This window comes from Procambarus clarkii, chromosome 62 (genome assembly GCF_040958095.1).
Source record: "Procambarus clarkii isolate CNS0578487 chromosome 62, FALCON_Pclarkii_2.0, whole genome shotgun sequence".
Classification (NCBI taxonomy): Eukaryota; Metazoa; Arthropoda; class Malacostraca; order Decapoda; family Cambaridae; genus Procambarus; species Procambarus clarkii.
Genome location: NC_091211.1, coordinates 15,642,773 through 15,669,782, shown reverse-complemented (window position 1 = coordinate 15,669,782; position 27,010 = coordinate 15,642,773). Strand labels below are relative to the sequence as shown.

Here is a 27,010-nt window from a genome sequence, read left to right as displayed (position 1 = left end):
AAAGATTGAGATAAGACGTACAGGTTCGTAAGTGCTTGCGTAAGTGCTTTCGTGAATCTGGCCCCTGGCTTCACCAACCGCCCATATCGAGTGGCTGTTCAACTCTTGGCTTTCCACTTACTACTCCCTCACTAAGTGGGGGTTGAAATATTGTGACAACACTACTGTACAATCAGCCCTGAGTATCTAAAACTCATCCTGTGACTGAATCACCAGAAGCATCCACATAAATATTCCCCAGCACAAGAAGAAATCAATCTCTCACCTTACACTGCATCTTACATGCCAATAAGCACTCAAGCATTCCCCTTATACATCCCTGTGTATCTACAATAAACCTTTGTTCTGCTCCTGGAGGCTCACTACCATATATCTAGGTCCTCCAAAATACTCAAAAGGCTCTTCTGCCGTTCTCCCAAAACTACTGTACAAGGAAGTCTTCTTCAAACACCAGTGATGCTTCACCACTGATCCCACGGAGACATGTGAAACTCCTTTTCACTGTTCCTTTACATTGCTTGAGGTCAACTCCTCACTATGGAGTTCTGCTCTCCCACAGATTTCAGCATACACTTCCCCAGCCTCGAAGTTTCCTCCATTAACTTCTTCCCGGGTCCTCGAAGTTCTTCTACCAACTCCTCCCTAAACAAACCTGCAATTCCATTGCCATGCCAATAAAAATGTTTCCCTACTAAAACATAATTAAATGTATCTACAGAAAATAAAACTCCGCCATCTGACATCTCCTTAAACACCTGAGCTGTCCTGCTCTGGGGCAAGGTGCTCTTTTCTCTTCCCTTTGGTTTGTTGTAGTCCCTTCGGTTCCGAAGGAGTCCCCTGGGGTTATTGCTGCTTGGTTGGTTGGCAGGGGTGCTTCTTCTTGTATTTGGTTGCGGCTCTCCGCCGTTCTTTGCGCGCCACTGCCTCTGTGGCCAAGGCTGGGCTTTGGGTTGATCCGGTTTCCCTTCTTACCTGTTCTCGGGTTGGGGTATCTCGGGTCGTCTGCTGTGTCCTTCTGTCTAGCCGGCCTGTGGTATCTTCTCCCTGTGCCCTTGATGTTCATAGGTTTGCTGCACTTGCTGCAGTCTTTGGTGGCTTGTCTTGGGCTGACATTCGGGCACAGGATTGTTTTGGCGGTCACACTGGGTCCTTGCTACTCGCTCCCTCATGTATGTTCCTGGGCCTAGTTGGGTCTGTGTTGCCTTGGGTCGGCTGTTGCAGCTTGTTGTCTCGACTTCGTGTTGTGGTATGGGCACCGACTGCCTCCCGGATGTGTCCCTCAGTTTTCGTCTTTATGAAGTAGCTCCGGGGAGCCGTAGGGGTTTCCCTCCTAGAAAACCAGCGTTGAATGTAATGAAACGCCATTTTCTGGGTGAGTCCCAGAGGCTCCCTGGGAACCCTCCTTCCCTCCCTCCCTCCAGTTGGCATTTTTTTTCCCCCCCTTTTTTTATATCCAGCCTCAGAACTGAAGTGTGGATTGCCGGCGCGAGGGTCTGGGGCTCCCCACTTTCCCCTCCTGGGGAGGGGGGAGCAGCGCAGACATGCGGCACGGCTCTTGTAACGTCGTGCTTGTTTGCTCGTTTTTCTTTTGGAGAGTTATGTCCACTCGTTTGGCTATTTTCGTTGTTTTAACCCGAATAGGGGTTTGTTTTGTGACGCTTACCTTTCTGGGTGTCTGTCCCGGTCTATGGCAGATATAGAATGCTCCAAATCACATGTGCATTTCTATGGGCCATTGCTCCTTGTGCCTCTGTGAGGGGTCAGGTTCTGGCTTGTGATCCCCGGTACGCCTAGCACTCCACCCACATCGACTGATGCAAAATAGTTCAGGTATGCATATCAGCCTGGATAGCTCCAGGGAGCCTCTGGGACTCGCCCAGAAAATGGCGTTTCATTTCATTCAACTCTGGTTTTTTGCCAGACTTCCCCGCGCTATTGCAGCCATAATATGCCACTTAAGATTTTTGTATTATTTTTGCTGTGATCAGGGAACACAAATTATCAGGGTAAGTTTTTTTTTTATGCACCTGTGGGGTGACAAAGGCCAAATAGCCCAGAGCAGCTTAGGGATTAAACATATGGGAAATCTGGTTCCTAGTTATGAATTACTGTCTTTCAAATGCCTTTTCAGAACATGTCCCATTTATAAATTGAGGACTGCCTGTGCAATATATTATACTGTTCAGCAGCACCATTTAATATAGTTTACCTCAGTTATATAAATTATTAAAGAAATTTTTTTTTTTCTAATTTGTCTATTACTATTATAGGGGTGTGTTCACTGCTGTTGGCATTATCTATCGAGAACAAGGGGTAAAAGGATTTTTCTGTGGATTAATTCCACGTCTCCTTTGTGACCTGGCAGCATTGTGGCTTGGGAAGACCCTAGCCCATGTGATTAATAACTATCTGGTGGAGGATAAGGATCTCAAGCAATATGTATCTGCATCAATGAATGTGAGTATACTATTTTGTACTCTATTGTAGTAGTACTGTAGGTATATCATTGTTTGTTTTGAAAATTCCTTAATTATAAAGTGTGCTCCTAAGTACACAGTAAATTATTGAATATCTTTACTATGAGACAGTGTCCATCTGTCTGTGTCTATGGTTGGAGTCCCAACACTAGGGGGGCTCCATCATGCCGCTTTTGGGAGGAAATGGTCCACGATAAGGAATGAATGACTGGTCATGGTTGGTGGGAGGGAGACTCCTGGGCACTGCTGGGTAATTTATACTTATAGAAAGTGTCTGTCCAAAGTTGAAGGCTAGACACTTGGGGTTAGCCTCGCCCAAATTTGCCTGGGGGGAGTAGTCTGGGGTATGGGATGGACATATGCTGGTTGGGGTAGGCCTAAGTTAAATGCTTTAAGATATATTAAATTATAAACACCATTAGGCCATTTATCAGGAAGATTGGGAGAGGGGAGCAGGGAATAGGGGTGGAGATCCAGGTACAGCTGGCCACCCCTCCTAGTATGACATAAACAAGTTTTCAAGCAATTTAACATTGTAAAATGAGATGGCTATATATATAAAACCCTAATAGCTCATTTTATTATTTTGATGACAGTTCCTGGCTTCTGCAGTGACCTACCCACTACAGGTTGTATCCAACTGCATGGCTGTGTCTGGTAGCGGGTAAGTTCTTTATTCATGTTAACTAAATTTTATAAGTATAGTTTATATAATTGTTATTTCTTGTTATACTGTGGTAAAAGATAGACGAGTTAACTATGTCTGGTGGACATAATGGATACAGCTGCAAGGTATGAGTTATGGGGAAAGGCTACTGGAGTTCAGCCTCATGTCACTGGAAGACACACGAACTAGGGCAGAAAAGATTACCATATACAAAATTCTCAAAGGAATTGACAGGGTATATAAAGACAAACTATTTAGCATGGGTGGAATCCAGATGAGCCGCAGAGACATAAGGTAGAATTTTTCGGTCTTGGTAGTTAAACTTTGTGCATTATGAAGTGATGAGGAGGAGGCAGATTCCACACACAGATTCAAATGTAGTTATGATAGAACCTAATAAGCTTAGGAACGAACCTGTACAGTAGTTGAGACAGGACCAAAGAACCAAAATCTCATCCCCCTATATGCACAACTAGGTGAGTATCAGATGGCAGCTCCATAGACACACAGCACTCACTGTATGAACATTGAGGTCCACGGCTGTTCAGTATTCCTAGCTAGAATAAGAAATATTGTCAGAACAAAGATGGACTTCTTCAAGAAGGAATTAAAAAAAGTTTTTGCAAAAAGTGCCAGACTAACTGGGTTGTAGTGGATATGATGGCCTGCAGGCTGCTTCAAGTAACAGCCTGTTGGGTCAAGTTATCATAAGTCAAGCCTGGTCCCAGTTGGGCTCGGGGAGGAGTAGAACTTCCAGAACCTTCTCAACTTGATCCTCTCCATTTCCCCTCCCACTTCCCAGCAAGGCCGAGCCCCAAATCCCCAGTGGTGACTACCGGCCACACTCGTTTGTTACTTGCAGGAGCATAATGGAATACTATCCTGCTCCTTATTGTCCGAACTCATTGTTCCACTTAGTCTTGCACCTCCTTGTCAAATGTCCTGATTTTAAGGACGATTGTATGTTTTGTTTTCCTAATGTTCCTTGTGCTCATTTGTCCCTCCGTAGAATCCTTGGTGAATCAAATAGCTTTCATATTGCACACCCTATTCCCTTTTATTTTTGTATTGCATCCTTGGTGATATTAAATGCCTTTGAATATTCAGTGACACTAATGGTGCTATAGTCTTCCCAGCTTGGTGCCTTTTTTTGATAATAACTTACTTGCATCATGATAGATAATGAAGCTGTACTGGCTTAGCTTATATTTTTTTTTACACTGTATAGTACTGTATATGCATTAGGCTTGCCATTTATAAGTGTTAATTAAGTTATAAGTGTCAAGCAATTCCTTGTGCTTGGATTGCTTTCAATATAATATGAAGCCTAGATTAGGGTACATGGTTTTTAAATGCTTCCTTCTACTGGCAGATTGGTGGCTGGTTCGCCTCCAAATATGCCCATCTACAGCGGATGGTTAGATTGCTACCGTAATTTGCGACAAGTTCGTGGCCTGAAGCGAGGATCTTCCATGTTGTGGCGCGCTTATACTGGCCCTACAATTATGTTGGATGGCTGTCTCAATATTCCTTCTTCAAGCATGTTTGCAATACCCTTATCATCTTAGCTTTATATGTTTTTGGGGGTAAATCCAATTTTTTTATTTTTATTTAATCATGATATAATTTAAATGTACTTGATAATTACAAATAAATGATTTGTAAACATAAAGTAAAATGTGTTCCAACTCATGCCAGTAAAGGGGAAATTTGTTTTAATCACTTGACCTCAAAAAATATTAACTTTGATTTTGAAAGTGTCATATTTTTTTGTTTTTGATTTATATATATATATATTTATATATATATATATATATATATATATATATATATATATATATATATATATATATATATATATATATATATATATATATATATATATATATATATATATATATATATAAAATTTATTTATATATTTATAATATACACATGTACACACACACACGGAATATAGTTTGTATGTATAGGAATTTGCAACTGTTTTGCCCCAGGGTTTAATTACATTCTTCTGTTAAGTATTTTTCATGCGTATTTTATTATCACCATTCTTATAATTTTATAACTTTGTAAATATGATGTACAGTACTGTAAATTACCATTTGCGCTTGCCCATAGGACCCTCCAACCAATTGAAGCACTCTGAGTTTGAAGGGAAGTATTTTGGATAAACTAATTTATGTTTGGACTATAAACAAGGATGCCAGCTGTCCCACAATCTGCACTGCCAAGCTTTGTTATTTACTAAATTTAAAACTTGCCTCTTACAATTGTCAATAGTTTCACACGCTCAATTCTCACTCGGTGCACACACTGAGCTCCCTTTCGCTTCCTTAACTCCCTCTCGTGTTATTAAGCAGAATGGACGGTAAACTAGTACTGGGCTATGACCTTGACAACCTGTACACATCTTGGACTGTTAAGTATAGCTTTCCCAAGGAAATAAATTTACTTTTTTATTCGACCATCCATCAGTGAAGATGATAATTGCTCATGAATATTCTCACTATGCTTTACAAATTACTTTGTAGAAAACTGGACGTTATATTTTCTTTGTTTTACAGTGATGTAGACCATTCGTGTGCGCATATTTCCATACTGTATTTTTTAATTGCTTTTGTTGAAAAATAAATAAAGTTGAAATTTTCGCAAACATTTATATATTTAGAAGTCGTGTATAATCTAGTATGAGTGTACATTTTGCTTTGCATCGACGTTCCAACACATTCATTTGGAAAAATTAACAATTTATAGGTAATGTACAGGTATAACCCAAAAACCGAAAAAACTTAAGAATATAAACATTTTGGGCGTTGCTTACTGGGATCTTGATGTCCAGAATGTTAGGGTATGCACCGATGATGAATGTCTGTGTTACACGTGTTCTTAACCCTTAGACAGCGGCTATGGAGAAGTGGTCATAGCTGCCTAAGCACAAACAAATAAAACATAAAAAAAAATTATAGAATTATTAATTTGTATGCAAAATGTAAGAACACAAAAATAAGTATTTATCGTTTTACTGGGTGGATGTGCTTTGCAAGGCTGTGTGGTGCTTGATTTTACTGACGCTTTTGTTGTTTCATTCATTGTTTTCACTTTTTTCTTTTCATCCACAGGGCTCTTATATCTATATGTGCATCATACATGTAAAACCCAGACAATAATTGTTTATAAACCATCATATGACAATGTCTGCACTTCACAGAGAATCAATAATTTACAATGACCGCTGCCTAAGGGTTAAGTTAAAGGACTACAGTCAGTCCTCTTAAGGATGGGTAGACGTAGAGCAAGCCACGATTATAACTGTGCACTCGATTGGTGGCAATGAAGAGTCGAAGGTGTTGCCCATTGGACGTAGGCTGGCAATTTAAGGGTTTACGAGAATGAAAAAGGACCGCCCCCTTTCCTTCCCATGTGCCAGCAACTACTGTAATTAATGTAACTTTTGTCATGTGCAGTCTACTACGTGAAAATTAATTTTATCAAATTTTCAGTAAACAGTGCCAGACTTTATATCCCAAAAAGGAAAATAATTTAAATAATATACTGTAGATTGTTCATTTTAGTTTAGTATATTTAATAAAATCATCCTACTATCCAAAAATGGTGGTACAGTACTTATTATTACTATGGATGGAAGTACAGGATATGGACATTTGATCTTTAAAAAGGTTCAAGTTTTGTACTATTCATTTTATGGAGGTTCAGGGGAATTGGGCAAGAACCAAACCTAAACTTCACTTAAACTTGTTATACTGTACAGTACTATATTAGGCTAAGATGGTATATCTTAGGCCCAGAACAAATTAAATTTATTGTTAGTATTCTACTTTGGTGTATGTTCTTTTTAGAGTATTCAGATAGGTTGAATACAAACTACATGATAGTATACAAAATATGAAAATTTATTGAATACAACAATCCATATTTTGTCCTTGCAACCTAAAGCTACATTGGATGGAATCTTTTGAAAGATTAGTTGAATGAAACTCATAAATCCAGTGAAGGTTTATTACTTTTTGAGATAAAAATTTGTATAGTACAGTACAGTATAATTGCATGACACCTATAAGGGTTCTCTAGCATCTATTTGAGTATTTGTACTTCAGAGCATTGTATAGGTTTTGAGTTCAGGAAATCTGAAATATTGTGCATGGCAGCCCATCCTCCAAACAGACCCAAAAGTGATTCCATGTACCTGCCAAACCCCCTGTTTATTCTATGAAAAACTGTCTACACACGACTCTCAACTGATGACGCTCGAACAATTTTGGAACAAATGCTTCACTGACGAATTTTGTTCAAACCATAACGCTGTAAATGCTTCACCCACGTACTACAAATACTAATAATCGCCAACAGAACCTAAACACCTAACCTGACCTATGGCTATATATGCACAATATGCTAATATATTATTATTATAATTTATATTTGAGAAAATTCCTGTTTTGAATAAACAGCATGTTAAAATTTATGAATGCATCTGTGGGGTTGACCGCTGGATGTAATGGACTTGAGCCGAGGACGAGTTGTGCATGGTACTTGTTATTGAGGCTTTGAATCGAGGACATTTACACAACCACTGCTACCAGCTCATTCCACTTAGTAACCAGATACACTGCATATTAGAATTAGATTACATCTCCCTGACTCATTTGTGTTCTAACTTTAAATGAGCGTGCGGATGCTGCTGCTAAGGAAGCTGTCAGCACTTATCCCATCTCCCGTAAAGGTATTCCTTATTCCGACTTTCACCCAGTTATTCATTCCTCCATCCTTGCCCGTTGGCAGGGTTGTTGGTCTTCTGTTACTGGTAACAAACTGCGTACTCTTAAGAGTAGTGTGTCCCTGTGGCCTTCCTCCTACCACCGTAACTGGCGGTGGGAAACGGTTATTGGCCATACACGTTTAATTCACTGTCACTTAATGGAGTGCCGCCCTGCTCCTTATTGTCCAAATTGCATTGTTCCTCTTACTGTCGTGCACATTCTTGTTGAATGTTCTGACTTCCAGGATGAGCGTGTGTCTTGCTTCCGACCATCCCTCATGGTCAATTGTCCCTCGATAGAATTCTTGGTGAATCGGATACTTTTGATATAGTTCGCCTTGTGTTCCTGTTCTCGTATTGGCATCCTTGGTGATATTTGGCGCCCTCTGATTACTCCGCACATTTGGTGGTGCTACATAGCCTTCCCAGTTTGGTGCCTTCTTTTGATAATTACTTACTTGTGTTCTAACTTGTTTTATTTTTCAAAAGGAAAGGATTGTTCAGTTTATACATTTCCCTTGGTATCTTGGTATACATTTCTTGGTTGTAATCATATCTATCATCCTTCCATTTTTGTTATTTAAATTACCAGCCTTCTGGTTAATCTTTCTACCTTTTTTGGGGGGGGCTATGTCAAATGAAGGTTCTATACAAGGGCTGCATATTTTAAGTCTGGTTTGTAGGTGGTAATGTGTTCTGAATGACTTTGTATTTGTGTGTTCATGTTTGAATCAAATGGAAAGTGTAGATCACCCCCCCCACCCTAGAATAAATACGGTGCTTGTCAGGCACTTTTAGGTAATTTTTTTCTATGCATTTTTATGGTTAATTTGGTTTCATCTTCTTCAGTCACGCTTGTGCCATAAAGTTAAATGTTTTGTTAAAAAATAACTGATTGAATGAGAAATTCTGAACACATTTTTTGGGAAGCTTGCTTTAGATTTTATTGGCTTGAGTTTGTGATGCATTTTTCTTCCTTTGTAAATGTCATGCTTGCTGGTTAAGCAACATTGCTATTCATTAATTAAGACTGCTATCTACATTTAGAAGATTTTATATTTTTACTAGTTACTTCATACACATACACATTTTGTAATTGTGTAATCTTGTATAATATATATACTGTAATATATATAACGGGGGTACCACCTTTGGAACAATTGTAGGGACCCATAGCCTCGAAGAAGAAAATAGAGTATTCAGAGAAGACCTTGTGGGTTCTCACTGAACACTTTAATCTTTTCTTCTCCTACCACTACACCTCGGCTTAAGAATGTCCCTCTTTATGAACTTTCTGGGTTATGAGCCCAATTTTTTTGTAAAATCAGAATTGAATTACGAACTTTGCTTCGGGTAATGTAATTTGTTGATACGCGTGTGGTGGCACGGCTACCGCACCTCAGTTTACCAGTGCCTCCTGCCTCGTGACAATCGTGCCTGAATTCTTTGTAAAGAATTGGTGTTTTTTGGATTTTTGGGTATTTGAACAAAAAAGTAATTATTATACAGTATATGTTACCATGGGTCCCAAGAAAGTCAGTAGTAAGGTTCAACCTAAGAAAATAGTTGAGTAGAGGATGTCCTTTCCTCATTAAGAAAATGTGTGAAGTATGGGAAGAACTGCAAAGTTTTGTTGAAAAAACTTGCCCAAATAAAGCTGTAGCAGGCTTTGTAGATTTTAGATTGACCTTTTAAATGACAATGTGATGTCTCATTACAGGCAAGTGTTAAAATGTAGGGAAAACAAGTGTGTAGACAGATTCTTAGTAAGACGAGCAAGCAGTGAGCCACAACCAGGTTCTAGTGGTACTCCTGCTAAACGTAGGAGAGAGAAAGTACCCCCAGAGAAGTCATCACTGCCTGATGCCATAATGGAAGGGGACTACCCTTCCAAACACTTAACACCTCTCCAACCAAACCCCCCCATCCCCTTTCTCACCGTCTTCCATATGCCAACAAGTGTCATCAATAAAGGTAAGCAATAACGTGTACATACTTTAGTACTAAAGATTTGGGTGAATTATGTATAAAAGTTACTTTGAATTTTGAAGTTAGTATTTTTGGATGTGTGGAATGCATTAATTCAATTTACATTATTATGGGAAAATTCACTTCGTTTTACAAATTTTCTGATTACAAACCGTCTCTTGGAACGGATTAAATTAGTAAGCTGAGGTACCACTGTGTGTGTGTGTGTGTGTGTATATCCATAAATAATATTGCTGTATAAAGTTTTGCTTTTAAGTTTATTATTACTACTCCTTAATAAAAGTAGATATGCATTTAACAGTAAAGTGTTGTGTGTGTTCGTTATATCAAGTTGTATTGTATAATCAACTTGTACAGTAAAAATAGGAATAAAAGTTTTTTAACCCACTTGGCATTTGATGTAAGCATTATTTTACAAGAAGCTGGACCTTGGAAAAAATGATTGCTAGTGCAATTCATTTCCATATACAGTGGTACCTCGGTTTTTGTATTTAATCCGTTCTCAGAGACGGTACGAAAACCTAAACCAATTTTCTCATAAGAAATAATGTAAATTGAATTAATCCATTCCACACCCTTAAATATATTAACTAAAAAATACATTTTATCCAGAATAATACTTTTAGGTACCTTACCTTTATTGAGGACTCTTGTTGGCATTTGGAAGACAGTGAGGAAGGTGGGAGGAGAGGAGGTTTGTTTTGGAAGGAGGTCCCCTTCCATTATAACAGCAGTGATTACATTTCTGGGGTATCTTTCTCACTCTCTCTCTCTTACATTTTGCAGGCATACCACTGGAACCTTGTTGTGGCTCACTGCTTTCTTGTCTCACTAAGAATCTGTCTTAAGACACTTGTTCTTCCCTACGTTTTAACACTTTGTGTTTTTAACACTGTCACTTTAACACTATGAATGATCTCTTGTTTTTCCTCTATTGTCATCCTCATAACTATTTTCTTAGGTTGAACATTACCACTGACTTTCTTGGAACCCATGGTGTGATATATAATATTTACTTTTATGTTCAGACCCCAAAAAAAAGCACAAAAACAATGAAATTCTTCACAAAGAATTCAAATGTGATCATCACTAGGCGAGAGACACTGGTTAACTGAAGCGCCACGTGCTCGGTGGACCCATACGTGAACTGTATAAGCAAATTCCGAAAACCGAGGCAAACAACGAGTACCGAATCAAATTTTTCGAAGAAATTGAGTACGAGAACAAAAAAATACAAAAACCGAGGTTCCACTGTACAGTATATTAAAAGTTGTCTGATTAACTTATTTTTTAGAAAATACTCTATTTACTTTAAAATGGAAGAATACAGTACTGTACTGTATCTGCAAAACTGCATTTGGAGGGCTGTGGGGAAGCAGTCTCTGAAAATTCCTTTAATTTTTTACAGCAAAAAAATATTTGCTTGTCATGGGGCAATTTCATGTAGTATGCCAAGTGACAGTTTTAGATGGTTGAGTAGTTTCATTGTTGCCTCATAAAATCATGCAACACCAGTTTTAGAAGCATTCAATGATGAAGGAATATAAATAGATTTTTATGGTTAAAAAATTTCATGTAAGAAATAATTTTAAATCAGTTACAGGAACATTTTAACATGAATTATTCTAAACTTTGGATACTCGAGTTTGTATGTAGTTACGTAATAATTATTATTGGACTGAACGCTCTTATAGTTTAAAAGGCTTTATTTTGGTCTTTCAAATTATTCCTGGGCATTTCTTACCATTTTCCTATAGACGTTGGGTGTAATTTGAGTTAGAGCACATAGTAGTGCAAAGCATGTTTTTTGTTTTCATTTATCTTACATTTCTTCCCCTCTCCCTCATTGAACAATACTACAATTTGTAAATTCCCCAAGAACAGTGAATTAGTATTTAGAAATATGTTTAGAAATATTTACTACAGAAATATGTAATCTACTTGTATAGACTATGGTGTAGTTCATTATTGGCAAGTAAATTGAAACTTGAAAATGATTGTTAGGCATTATTGTGGATTTAGAATGCACATACCCACATGTTTTTTGTAATGTATAGTTACCCTATTTAATGTGCTAGATATTGTACATATGCAAAGTGTTATAAGGGCTCACAAATCATTGTCAAATTGTTAACCAATATTTGTTTGTAATGTATGCACATTAATTATAGGTAAGGAATGGCAGGTCTTAAGTTTTTGCAAGTGGTTTCTGTGTCAGTTTCCCACAACGATAAGGAATATAATATTGAAATGTTCATAATCATTAATTGGCCCATGTGTTGAATAATGGTAAGATGCAGATGTGTTGAGAATTTTCTAAAAGCATACTCCTAATTACCAATAATGGTAATATCATTATATTTCTAAAATGTGGCTTTTATTGAGCACTAGTAGTTTTTCAGATTGTAATGCTATTGAAGCCCCATAAGGTAGTTTGCTTAAAATTACACTTGTAATTTATCACTGTGGTTAGACACTTGGTAAGAGGAGCCTTTGTGTTCGTGTGAGCATCATAGTCTCTATACTTGAACAAAATGTTATCAAATGCATTTTTACTCTGCCAAGTGTCTTTGTTTACCTAACTGTGGGAACATTACCCAACATAATTTTGAACCATAAGAAATTTAATACAGAAAATTATTTTCATAGCTGGCATACCACTTGATTTCAATGGGCAAAATTTAGTTTTTTGTGGACTTGCAAGAGCTTATAATTTATATATGTAGCAGTTATCGAATTGGGACTAATCTTGAACTGTAGTATGTCTTGAATAACAGTAAAATGCCCTTTGACTAATGAAGTTCTTCATTTACCATAGTAAACGAATGACAAGTATATAAAAAACTCCTGTTGGATTGAATGTAAACCACAAAGTACCTATCATAGACTTAATAAGTTATTAATATACTTTCAGCTAAAGGTATATACTGCAATGAAGTGTGTATTAACCCTTACTCTGCACAAGCATGTGTATGCGATGGGGTAAAACACTCAGGTTTTTTTAAATTTGCTGAAATGCTTTCAAATGTTGTGTGCATAATCTACTAGGCAAATGCTCCAACTTTGTGTAAATGATCAACAACTTGAAAAACAAGAAATTAAAAATAATTATAACATTGAATATTGACAATTTTAGATTTTCAAATAAGCTTCAAAAATATAACATATCACAAATTGTTCATTTGGTGTTGTTATGCTGCTCATTTGGTGTTGTTATGTTATATGTTAGCATATGATCTTCATTTTCATCAGCTGAGAATATAGGCTTTCAGTATATAGTAGTTTACTGTAAAAAAAACACGTCAATATGGCATTTGAAATTTGCGCCAAATTTAGACAAAAAATTATAACTTCAAACGTTTAGGGTTTATGAAACATCCATTCTATAGGATTCAAGAACAGACAGCTGTGCACACTATATGTAAAAATGGTGAGAATCGGTCTGAAACTAGATTTTTTGAAGCGGTTGAAAATACGAAACTCTAGTTTTAGGGATAATTGAATTTGAAGTTATCGACAAGAATAAGGTAGTTCTAATTCATTAATTTACTTGTATGTTTTAATAAACATTGTTTGGTATTCATACTGGAATATGAATACCAAATTTGTTATATATTATATAAATAGATTGACCAATGTTTATATCTGCTACTTTCAGCAATGTCCCCAAATTTTTTTTTTTTTTTTTTTTAGATTTTAGTCATACATCCCTTAGAGCCTTAGGGATGAGATTGTAAAATACTGGAATATGTGAAATTTGTAGGTCAATATGTGTTGAAATGAAGTCAAGGAAAAATATCACCTAAAAAAATACAGTACTGTATAGGGATAATTATAATAATTATAATGATTTAGGGGATATATTTAGGGAATACTTTAATAAGTGAAAAAGCCCTAATCTGGTCCCTAATCATCAAAACAACCTAAAGAGAAAAAAAAAAGAGTATGAAATCAGTGAAAAAATCTGCCAAAAAAATTAAAAGCCCTACATTCTGCAAGTTGTGATTGATTTATTTGTTGACCCATTTAATTCTATCTTCATATAGCTGGGACGAGTATGCACTCTCCAGGATGTAGAGGTTACAACAAAATCTGACAATAAATGAGAAAAAACTAAAATGTTAAAAAATAAAAATCCCCCCCCCCCAAATATTTTTTGGAACATTGCTGAAAGTAGCAGATATAAACATTGGTCAATCTATTTATATAATATATAACAAAATAGGGCATAACATACTCATTATTATTTGTGTTATATATTTCTCAGCAATGCTATAAAGGTACCAGCTGCATATCCACTTTGTGGACATTTCTTACTACTACTACTATTCTTTGTGTGTGTCGGACAGGTGCTTGCATCTCTTTATTACTGCATTATCCATCAGTTCCAGGTAATAGGAGCTGTTCTTATAAACAAAACGTTTTTAAAAAATTTGTCTGAAATCAATTTCTGAAAATATTTTGATGAAAGTTTCACGAAACTGAAGCCAATAAGTTGGACATTTGTTTAACATTTTTAAGTAATTTGTACATAATTTGAATATTTTTAGCTTCCTGGCCCCCTTATGCTGAGCAGTTTAAGGGTTAAACAGTTTATTTTTGGTATACTTTTTTTTTTTTTAATTTTGGGTAGATAATATAAACTTTTGTAATCAAATATTAAAGATACTTTTATTTGCTTAATTAAAAATACATGGAAAAAGTAAGTTTGTAATATTAAAAGTTCAAGCATTTAGAGACAAAGCATTCTTCACTTGCTAGGCTGTGCTACAATTATTGCCGTGTTACCCACTAATGCTAGGAAGTTTATTTTAAAGAATATTGAAAGCAACCTTAATTTTTTTTCTTAATTTTTAAAATTACTGCATTTTGAAGTTCCTTTATTATTTTCTTGAATGTTTCATGGTGTCTGGGAAAATGGGATAAACCTCCAATGACATGCATGATATGGCTAAATTTCTTTGAGGCCTAACTTACATTTGTTTAATTTTTATTAGGGTCTGCAGAGGCTTGAGGCCTATTGGCTTAAGTTTAGGATTGTGACAAACTTTGCCTTGAAGTTTACTATTGTCTTTCTTGTGCATGGAGACCAATATATTATTTCCTGTCATCTGGATGTGAGTGATGGGAAGGGTTCCTTCCCATGAAGGAAGGTTTAGGTCCCCGTGGTGTAGTGGTTAAGACGCTCGCCTGGTGTTTCGCATGCGCTTTGTCCTGGGTTCATATCCTGGCCGGGGAGGATTTATTGGGCGCAAATCCTTAACTGTTGCCTCTGTTTAACCAAACAGTAAAATGGGTACTTGGTTGTTAAACGATTTGGCGGGGTCGTATTCCGGGTAACATAGGATTAAGGACTTGCCTGAAACGCTATGCGTACTAGTGGCTGTACAAGAATGTAACAACTCTTGTATATATAAATAAATAAATAAATACAAAAAAATGAACTTGCAGGTGAGGTTCTGTGTGGCCTGACTGGACTAGGGTCAAGTGGGTATTGAGGGGGACTGACACCCCATATTGGTTGTCTCAGATGTGCTATCTGACAACCCCCCAAAGGTGACCATTCTAAACTATTTCAGGTTATTGCTCGCCCATCCTTGAGCTGCGGGATGGGGACGTAGGGAAGTCAGATCCTTACTCCTCTCATCCATATTTAACCTTGTGAAATGTGTGGTGAGAAACCATGCTCAGAAGTTTTTTTTTTTTTTCCTAGAAGTTATCTTGCAATGGGAAGCGATTGCTTGTAGTTCCACAGTGGACCCCAGTAAAAAATCCCAATTTCAGATTTGCTAAAACACTTGTATTGACCACTGGCTCCAAACCTTTGGTCACTGACGCCATTTAGATCCTCTCACTCCCATTGCCACTTTTGCAGTGGTGCTAACCCTACATGTTACTAAATGTGATGATTGTCTTTGACAAAAACACCATGAATGGAAATTTTAATATGAAATTATTTACCCACTTTCTAGAGAGTTCAGTGTAAATGAACAGAAATCATAACATAACTAAGTCAATTCTTATGAGAACAACATATGTTCTTATGTTAGCTACAACACCAACGATGACCAAACCACAACTCGGAAGATCGAGAAGCCTCGACGTTTTGGTCCGTCCTGGACCATTATCAAATACAACACCAACCTTCTTTCTTGCTGGTCCTGTTAGAGTGATAACAGCTGCCTTGCAGGTTCAGTGCTTTTCCTTGACAATATATGTGGTGTCTAAGAGTAATGATACAGTTTTAATGTAACCACCGGTGAGCGGACAGCACGCTGTATACGTGATCCTGTGGTCCCGGGTTCCATTCCCGGCGCCGGCGAGAAACAATGGGCAGTTTCTTTCACCCTGATGCTCCTGTTATCTAGCAGTAAATAGGTACCTGGAAGTTAGTCAGCTGTCACGGGCTGCTTCCTAGGGTGTGTGTGGTGTGGGGGAAAAAAATAGTAGTTAGTAATAGTTGAGAGGCGGGCCGAAAGAGCCCGCCCCGCAAGCACAACTAGGTGAATACAATTACGGAGCAACAATTTCAAGCTCAAGTTCTTCCCAGCTTGGTACCTTCTTTTGATAATGACTTATTTGAAGCTCAAGTGCCTGTGTAGAACAAAAAAGAAGATGCATTTCACCCACAGGGTAATAAATTAACATGGATTTGCCTATTATCTGAAGCCACAAGTGCCTAGGCTGTACTCAGTCGGCTCTAGTTAAATATTCATTTGGATTATAATAACCTTAGTTATTGGGATGAATGAGCTAAGTTAGGCAGTTTATAACATCTCTCTGTTTAATGTATTAACGCTATATAGTAGTGTCATACAGCCATACAGTGGGGTATAGCAGTACTGGATACATTCTCTATAAATTACAGAGTCCCTAATTATATAATAAGGGGTAACCGTCGGTGCACAGGAGAGTCTTTCGCCTCCCAGCCCCATTCCACCCAGTCTTCTTCCATTTTCCCTTGAAGTCCTCATCTCCATCCCCCTTGATCTCCCCTTCGTATCTCTCCTCCCCATTTACCCCTCTCTCCCCCATCGTCTAACGTCGATTGAAATAAGGGTAAAGAGGATTGCTGCGTGCATGCTGACCAAAATATTGACTAGACCTAGAATCAGTTCACTTAAAGATATAATCAGTGGAGCACTAACTCTGGACAGAAGAGCCTCCAATAGCAACAGGTGGACCCATTGTGCAATAAACACCATCAATACATTCGATATAACAAACACAATCACTGAGAGGGGTGTCGACGAAATACATGCAGACTTTGTTATGCAAGTCCCTTGGGAATCGCTGCCAGCAGACTTTAAGATTATGGCTCCTGAAGAAAAAAAGAACCAGACTAATCCTCATATGCTACGTAATATTGCACAGATGCATATAGAAGCAAACTTGGCATCTGACAGCTTCACATACTTCACAGATGGATCAGTACACCAGCAGGGGACAAGAAACCGGAGCTGCAGTTAAAGCAGGAAACTCTGTAAATAGTTGGAGACTCTCAAATGGGTGTTCGACTTTACAAACAGAGATGCTAGCCATTCAAAAGGCTTTGGAACATGCTCTTGCTGATCACCGACAACATGTTATCATACATACAGATTCGAGAACTGCCACTGAAACCTTGCAACAAGATCGCATACGTGATAACATCCATCTGATCACAAATGTCATATCATTAATGTAAACACTCAAATGACAAGGCCGATGGGTACTTTTCAACTGGGTGCAAAGTCATATGGGAATAATAGGAAATGACATTGCAGACGAGTCATTGCAACTAAGCCAAACTTGCAACTAAGAGAAGAAATGTAGACATTTACATACCACAGAGTCTATCACAGATTAAGAAAGTAATAGAAACAGAGCAATGCAAAAGATGTACAGTGACCACAACACAGCAGTTGCAACATCAGGATCTGTGGGTTAGTACAAGAATTCAACCAACTACGATCCACTTAGTTTGATGAAAGGGAGCAGTAGAACAACAGAAGTATACTTACATCAAATCCGGCTTGGATACTCATGTACATGGGAAATAGGCTTACAGGTTCCGGAAGATGAGAGGAAATGTCAGCACTGTGGAGAAATACCCGACCGACCACTGGAACATTATCTAACACGACCAGTCCCACGACCAACGGTGGTGCACTGGCGATAAAATTGCGTAGAAATTGCGTCTTCTTAAAAAGGGAGCGGGCATTCCAAAACACCACAGTATTCTCAGGATGGGGCGCCATTATCCCTGAAATACAACAGCTAACTTTCTGACCACCTGTGCACAGACATCTCCAAAGGAGGAACTAGAAAAAGCCATAAAACCCTCTTACAAAGTAAGTAAAATGTGTGGTATCAATGACAGCCAGTCCAGAGGATGTTGATCAATGCTTCTCTCTGCCTGACGGAAGCGGTGATCGGCTCGCAAACTCTCTTGACGACGCCTGCGACTGGTGGGTGCTTCACTCTGGGCCTCATGTTCCAACGGTGTCACAATCCCCTGGGAAAGTGCCTGGGGGACCAGAGGATCATCGGGGCTATCTGTTGGAGCAGTACCTCCTGATCGATGGGTGCGTTGGCTTCTTTGGGGAGAGGCAGGAGGGTGACGAGTGCCAGGCTCCGGCCGAGATTGAGCGTCCATGTCTGTATCCGTGGATGAGTTTCCGTCCATGTCAAGGCTACCCAGGAGGGAAAATCGATTAGCAACTTGGGCATATGAGGCATGTGACCGGGACAAGCAAGAGCGTCTGCTAGTTCCTACTTGTGAAGAGGCCCGACCAGGGGGAACCTGGAGGCAAGAAGAAGCGATAGGCTGATTGAGGGCACGTAACCTCTGGAACAACTCATGTCGAGGGGTTCCCGCTGTTTTATGATCGATGTCCAACTGGAGGGCCTCAAGATATACCGGGCAACTCTTGGACGTAACCTTGTGATGGCCATGGCATAAAAAGCAGCGAGATGCAGGAGAGCACCCACCGTTATCTCTGTCTGTATGACCTGTTTTGCCGCAGTTTGCACAGCGTGCTGCATTGCGGCAGGTGAGGCGACTGTGGCCCAATAGATGACAAGCGTAACATGGCAACACGGGGAAGTTGTAGGGCTGGACCTGATATGAGGTCCTGTGTAGTGCTACCCGGTCGGGGTCGCCCATTGAACTTTACACGGACCATGGATGTCGGCCCTGCTGCTCCCCGAATTCTGATAACTTCCAATAATCCCACTGCACGCTCTAACACCTGCAGAGCGGCCTGGATGTCATCCACATCAACACTGGTCAATTGGGCCAATCTTCCCATACCGGGCCCGAGACTCCTCCTGCGACAATACCTGTCGGCACCTGACGGGCCAGTCCCCCAACTTAATAATGTCGGATACACGGATGTGTGATAGAGCCTCCTTTTTGATGTGCAGCTTCAGTGCTGCACCCCTACCCAGGGTACGTATGGTCTCGGGCAGGCAATGTGGCCACAATACCGAAGCCTCAATTGCTGCACCTAAGGTACGTGGATTTGCAAACACGCACTGACCTGATTCTGATTGGATTAAGACAACCACAAACGAGGAATGGGGTACCACATGAGGAAGGTTTTCTGAAGGCGAAGACATCCTCTTAGCTTCTCGCTCTGGGGCAACATCAGCCGACTCATTTTCCAGCAGACGTTTTCCTCTCTGGGACTTGCTGTCAACATCCATGGCGCCCCCGCTCGGGGAGGCGTCCATTAGGGAGGCTCCGGCCTCCCCCGGTGCTGTGAGCCCCTGGGTAGCTGCAGTGAGCACACACTGGCCCAAAAAAGCCAGCTGAATTCAAAGATGAGCTCCACGTAAGGTGTGGAAAGAAAGTCCAGCCAGGAGCGTTCAATCCGCGCGCCAAGATGGCCGACCTTCGGGCGGGCCCCCCAGCAGTAAATGGGTACCTGCATGATTGATAAACGATTTGCTGGATCGTATTCCAAGGAAAATTAAGACTAAGGACGTGCCCGAAACGCAATGCGTGCTATTGGTTTTACGAGAATGTAACAACTCGTGTATCTATAAATAAACAAATACTCTGGGATTCTTAGTTCAACCTTGACGCCTTGCTGACGCCTGACCTGCTCTGCCAATTAGGGATCGTCAGTTAACGTTTTGCCTTCATTTAACTGCCAGGATGGTTGCGACGCCTGGTGCCTATATCGATGCTTGATCTCGGAGGGGTCGATAGATTTTTTGCGTTGAGCAGTGGTCTGGAGCCGGCTTGGCCGAAATTTAAGGTGTTGGGGACCCGTAGGAGGCTCCTGTGTTCCTTCTGGACGTGGAGGGCGTCTGCCTCTCACTCTGCCGGGATTGTTACCCTCGATAAAAGCCAAACGTGTATTTGTTTTATATGCAAGAGGTCATACATTCTTGTACAGCCGCTAGCACGCATATTCTTTAATCCTAATTTCCCCACACACACTTGCTCTTCAAGAAGCAGCGCGTAGCAGCTGTCTAAGTCCCAGGTACCTATTTACTCATAGGTAAACAGAGCATCAGGGTGAAAAAAGCTCTGACCATTTGTTTCCGCCTCTGCCGGGGATCGAACCTGGACCCTTAGGACTACGAACGCCGAGCGCTGTCCACTCAACCGTCACATACGTCAAGATATATGAATACACTGTGGCTTCTTGTCCCTCGACACAATGAATTAGTGTTATCAAATATTCCCATCTTACAGGATGGTTTGTCGTACATTAATGAGGAGAGAAAATACCTGCCTCCAACGCAAAAAAACAAAAAAATGACTAAATAATAACTATGATTTTCGTAAGAGCCAAGCACTGAATCATGGAAATATTATATTATAATTATTTTTACCAGTTACTCTAAAATTCCTCTCAAATATTTTTTTTTTTGGTGGGGGAGGGTTGGCTATCCAGTTGGGTGTGTATAAACTCTTCCAGTTGGCCCTCTGTGTGAGGGGCGGGTGGTGGCTCTCGCCTCCCGGGGTCGCCTGTGTGTCGCCCAGTACACGCCCAGTGCTGTATATTTTTCAGGTAGAGGTTTTACATGTAGATCCCGTTTCAGTCTTTTCTTCTAACATACAAATAATTTGAACTGAATAAGTTAGTAAGATGTTTCCAACAATTTCATTTGGGCTTTCGTCTGTTCCCAACAGGGTTGCACATTTTGCAAATCCGATACATAGGTTGACCCATCTGGCAGTTGGGTCAGTGCGTCGACCATTTACACCAAAATATGATATGATATAGCTGACATTGTACAAGTGATAAATGTTTTATTTTTGTGCAGTATTCATAAGTTGTAGTGTAAGTATAAAAGTCAAATCATACCCCCAGACAGTTCGCAAACATATTTCAAAATTTATCTAAATCATACCCAATCTGATGCAACCCAACACAATCTAACCCCAACTAACTCGACCGAACTTGTCACAGCCTAACCTAGGCTGACTAGCATAACCTAACAATATATACTGTGGTTTTGACAATTAGAAAAATAGCTATGTCAAAATCAAATCAAATCAAATGTTTAGGTAAAATTACATACAAGATGAGTTGCACACATAATGTTGGATTTCTAGATAGTTAGTACATACGGGTCCATCTAATTACCGCAAGCTACCACAAGCTACACAAAGCTTCCTGGCAATATGTTAGTAGTGAATAAATATGATATGTTAGTTTAGGCTGACCTAACCTAACTTGACAAAACCTAACCTAACTGACGCTTGGATCGTCAACTTGATTTGGCGTCACCAGCTCCTTATTTTCGTCTAATTTCTTTATAAAAATATACTTTTGTAGATTAAAATTGTTTTTTCGTGTTGTACATTCAGCACCAACATTATAATGAGTAAATATATCATATTTATTCATTACTAACGTATTGCCAGGAAGCTTTGTGAAGCTTGTGTAGCTTGTGGTAGTTTGTGGTAATTAGACGGACCGAGTACATACTATGCCTAAAGTCACAAATACGCACTGCATTTCGGGCAAGTGTGTGTACGATTGACCATACCCAATATAGTAGTGTAGTACCCCATGTAACTATACTAGTATACAACAACTGCCATAGTGTATTATGGCATTTATACAACATCCCATAGTACTGTACGTGTGTTAGGTAGGGTTTTGTAATTCAAACGGTTTTAAAGTTATCCAACAAAAGTCCTTTACATTGATATGATTCGCATTTCAGAATTACATAAATTTAAACAGTGACTAGGCTCTTCTTGTGAAAATGAAACCAAACCATAGATAATACATAATAATATTTGTAGCAAATTTATTTTGTCAATATTTAGAGGTGCTGCATAATAGGGTTTTTTCTTCGCCATTTTCGTGTAAATAGTACATGCTCATGCAGTAGGATATACAATGGGGCCTCGACTTAGGATGCTAATCCGTTCCCAGAGACGGATCGAAAGTCAAAATATCGTAAGTCGAAGCGATTTTTCCCATGAGAAATAAAGTGAATTGAATTAATCCGTTCCCCAACCTCCAAAATATTAACATACAAATACATTTTATACTGAATACAATGTTTTTTTCTAACTACAATACAATACCTAAGTTACTCTTACCTTTATGGAGGGCTCTTGATGGTGTATGGAAGATGATGAGAGGGGAGGAGGAGAGTTGTTACTGTTTGGAAGGAGTCCCCTTCCATTATCACATCAGGCAGTGATGTTTTCTCTGGGGTACTCTCTCTCCTACATTTTGCCTGAATACCACTAGGACCTGGTTGTGGTTCAGTGCTTGCTTGTCTCACTACAAGTTTGTCAAGAGACATTTGTTTTTCCTTCGTTTTAACATTTGTCTGTAATGATGCATCACAGTGTCATTGAATAGGTTAAGGCAACGGCCTACTGCACCTTGATTTGGGTGAGTCGTTTCAGCAAAGGCTTGCAATTCTTCCCATGCTGCACACATTTTCTTAATTGTTGAGGAAGAGACATTCTGTACTCTTTCTGTTTCTGCTCTATGGTCATCCTTACATGCGTTTTCATATGTCAAGCCTTACCACTGACTTTCCTGGGACTCATTACGTGATTATTAATAATTACTTTAATGTTCAAAATGCAAAAAATCACCACAAATGCGAAATTTCTTATAGGCGCCATCGTCGCTAAGCGGGTAGCTGTAGTAAACCGAGGCAGGTCGGACCGCGTGACCGGGAACCACGTGCTCGGTCGACCTGAATGTGTACCAACAAATATCGAAAGTCGATGACACCATCGGATGTCGAGTCGCATTTTTCGATGAAATTTACATCGTAACTCGAAATTATCGTAAGTAGGGGCAATCGTAAGTCGAGGTGCCACTGTATTTGGTGCATAACAATGAAGCTTTCCACATTTTTAAGCATTTATTTATCTTAGTAAGGATAAAGCATTTATCCTAGTAAAGATAAAGCATTTATTTATCCTAGTAAAGATAAAGCATTTATTTATCCTAGTAAAGATAAAGCATTTATTTTTCCTAGTAAGAATGTTGCATGCATTATTAGGGTTTGTAACAGCCATCTGGTAAAGGTTCATGCCAGGTCCACTTTGTGGGGCCCCTATGCAGTTTTAGTTAATTTCCCATTACTTCCCTATGGCATGTGATGGTTACAAATTCTCGCACTTCATTTTTTACTGTGTTAAAGCAATGACCATTTGTGTTACTTTCAATTTCACCAGATTTCCCCTATGTTACTGTTCACCTTTAATGACCACTTTACTGTACTTTCAACTGTCATTAAAAGTTACCTAAAATTATTGTTCACCTTTGGCATGCTTTACCCATTACTGTACTTCTCATTGTTGCAGCTTACTTAAAAGTCCTGTTTTAATGAAAATTTTTCCATAAGTAATATATCCTCATTTATTAACCCCTGCACTACACACCTGTTTTTAGCAAAAACTTTTTAGTGCAATTGTTAAGGACATATTTTTGTTTTTATAAATGTTAAGGTAATGTCAAAATGTTTCCAAACTCAACTATTTTCATTTCAAAACAGTGATGAAAGCATTAAGAAACATTAAAATATGGCCTAATTAAAAAAAAATAGTACAACTCTCAGAACGAGATTTCTCAGTTGGCGCAGCACAGTGGTTAAGACTGACATTCCACACCAATGGTGCATATACGACTGTAAATTTATTTATATATTTTTATTTATATATACTGTACTGTACGAGAGTTCAAACATTCTTATTAAGCACTAGCACCCATAGCGTTGCGAGCAGGTTCTTAATCCTACTTTTTCCCATAATACGATCCGCCAAATTGTTTAACAATCAGATATCCATTCACTGCTGGGTGAACAGAGGCTATAGTTAAGGATGGACATCTAGCCAACCCTCCCCGGCTAGGATGCGAACCCAGGCCAAAGCGCTCGCGAAGCACTGGGCGAGTGTTTTACCACTGCGCCTCAGGGACTGCTCTGAGCATCTGATGGTCTTGGTCAGTGATGCCATTGCTCTGGCATCACATTCTTTTTGTTTTCTGGGGGGGAGCCCCTTCGGCTCCCCGGAGCTTACTAGGCTGATATGCTAATGTCAGACTTTGGCATCAGTCAATGGCGTGTATGGCGTTCTATGGGCCTACCGGGAACCACGAGCCAGAACCTGGCCCCCTCAGATGAGGCTAGGGGAGCAATGGCTTATAGAAACCCCCGTGTAGCTGGAAGCATTCTATGTCTGCCATCGACTGGGTCAGGCACCCAGAAAGGTAAGCATCCGAAAACAAACCCCTATTCTGGTGAAAATATTGCTACCAAAAGTCAAACAAGTGGATAAAACTCCCCTAAAAGAGACGAGCAAACGATCAAGACATCACACGTCGCCGCGCCGCTGTCTGTGCAGTTCCCCCCTCCCCAGGAGGGGGGGGAGGGTATTACGAACCCGGATCCAGCGTCCGAGCACGGAGCAGTGACCACAGCGCCATCTGTGGGTCAGCTCCCGAAACCCCCGCCAAACGGACGACGACACCAGGTGAGGACGGCGAATACCGGCCACAAGGGCCAGTTTCCAGTCCTGTTCAGCGCTCCACACCGCCGCTGCTGGCCTCTGGTGAGGTGGAGCTCAGACTACAACGCCATCTATAAAGTGGATGTGTCGGGCGTTTGTGTCTGAGCCTGTAAGTGAGGTGTTTTAGTGTCCCAGTTATTGATGACGTGTCTGCTTACAGAGTCGACCTGGGACTGCTGTGATGGGAGTTGAGTCAGTCTACCCGAGGCAGCCAGTCTCCATACCTTGTACCTTGTTGCAGCCGTTGTGAAGTCGTCCCCCCGGAAGAACACTGTGGTGTGTTAGCCTGCCAGTGAAGTGGCAGTAAAAGGATTACCCGGGACCGACTGTTGGAGACGATTATCCACTGGGGTATTGAGGACAGGAGGGTGATTTGTGATATCACACGAGACTCCTGTCTAGGGCGTTTACCCTAATATCGTCCGTGGAGTGGCCTGACCAGCGTTGCGGGTCCGGAACCTGCCAGCAGACCGGCTGGATTTGTGGTTGACGGCCTCCACGGCAGTGCCCCCAGTGGACCTGTGTTTTGGCTGACCTGTGGCCAGGGTAGGCTCGGCATTCCCAGAGGACACGTTGTGAGGCCACGAAGAAAGCACCGAGGACTCGGCACCTAGCTTCTGGATCCAGAGTCTTCAGCAGAAGACTATATTGTGAATAATCCCCTTGTATAGTGTTAATACCCCTCCCCCTGTGCACTCTTTGATTTTATATATTTAATTGGTGATGGTGATAATTATAATATTAAGTTCTTAACTTTCTTTCCCTACTCCCTTTAAGTTACTTGCGTCACGGATCACATCCCTTGATAGCCACTACTGGCTTGGGAACGGATATATATATCTTCCTCTAACAACATCAGAGTAAGGACCCAGTTGCGTCCCGAGAGGGCCGTAACAGAGGGAAAGCCCCAGACCCCTCACGCTAGCTATCCACCCTATAGTTCTCAGGCTGATGCTAGAGGCAGAGGTAGAGTGCTTGGCTCCAGCGTTTTCAGCACTGTGCTTAGTGTGATGGCTGTCTTTTAGGGGTGCGAGAGCCAGGAGTTATTCTACAGTACTTGGGCTGCATGCGCTTAGGGTTATCGTCCCTAGGGGCCCTCTAAGTACTGTCCTTATTGGGCAGTACTTGGTAGCAATATTTTGCTATTGCAATATTTTGCAATATTTTTTGGTAGCAATGTTTTCACTAGAATAGCTGTTTTGTGATGCCTACATTTCTGGGTGCCTGACCTGGTCGATGGCAGACATAGAATGCTTCCAACCACACGGGGGTTTCTATAGGCCATTGCTCCCCTTGCCTCATCTGAGGGGGCCAGGTTCTGGCTCGTGGTCCCCGGTAGGCCCACAGGACTCCATACACGACTGATGCCAAAGTCTGACATTAGCATATCAGCCTAGTAAGCTCCGGGGAGCCTTTGGGTCTCACTCAGAAAATGGCGTTTCATTACATTCAACACTATTTTTTTCTGGTAGTTTTTGGGTTGCAACTTTAAATTTGGTGTCAGTGTTTCTAAATGAAGGTTCATTTTTATAGATGCAAAACAAAAATGTGTTCATAATAAATTATGCACGACTGTGCTAAATATACAAATGTTTAAGTTTCAACATAAATCATGCGTTTCAAAATTTTGTACACTACAGTATTTATTTTTCAATATAAAAATTAAAAATGTGGAAATTTGTGCACATGATACTGTATACCTATTCACTGTAAAAGAAATGAAATATACAAAATGTAGTGAAAATATTAACAAACAGAGCAGTTATAATTTTGAATGATTGGTAGTTACCCAAAATGATCTCTGGAAGGTCCTATGATCCTTTAGTTGGTCCCCTGATAAGCTATTTCCACACTTTGTTTCCAAAAAATGTAACATAAAAAAATTGTAAATAAAAAAGTGAGATTTTCGGTCATTTTGAGATGGATGATATGTTTTAGGGTTATCAAAATGCTTGTTTCCACTTGTTAAATATTCAATTTATAAATTTCCTTTGACCATGCACAATTTAAAGTTTATTACCATTACTTATTTACCATAGAACTTTACATATAATTTAAGCATTTTAATATTTTATTCAATATTAAAATTTATGCTATTAAAAATG

At 39.8% G+C, this 27,010-nt stretch overlaps 2 protein-coding genes across 4 annotated transcripts in view; both read left to right on the top strand.

The window, feature by feature from the left end:
* The window catches only part of LOC123766415 (mitochondrial carrier homolog 2), a 33,330-nt gene extending 20,621 nt beyond the window's left edge, over positions 1-12,709 (top strand). Inside the window, exons 5-7 of the mRNA XM_045755504.2 lie at positions 2,271-2,457; positions 3,074-3,141; positions 4,517-12,709. Coding sequence (XP_045611460.1) covers positions 2,271-2,457; positions 3,074-3,141; positions 4,517-4,712 — 451 coding nt within the window. The 3' untranslated portion in view covers positions 4,713-12,709. The remainder of the gene's footprint in view (positions 1-2,270; positions 2,458-3,073; positions 3,142-4,516) is intronic.
* An 8,099-nt stretch (positions 12,710-20,808) lies between these two features.
* The window catches only part of LOC123766416 (uncharacterized), an 83,333-nt gene continuing 77,131 nt past the window's right edge, over positions 20,809-27,010 (top strand). For 2 of the 3 annotated variants that reach the window (XM_045755505.2, XM_045755509.2), the window contains exon 1: positions 20,809-20,922. The gene's annotated coding sequence lies outside the window, so the exon portion shown is untranslated. Of the gene's footprint in view, positions 20,923-20,978; positions 21,196-27,010 lie in introns of those variants that run through there. The other variant, XM_045755507.2, reaches the window with a different exon arrangement.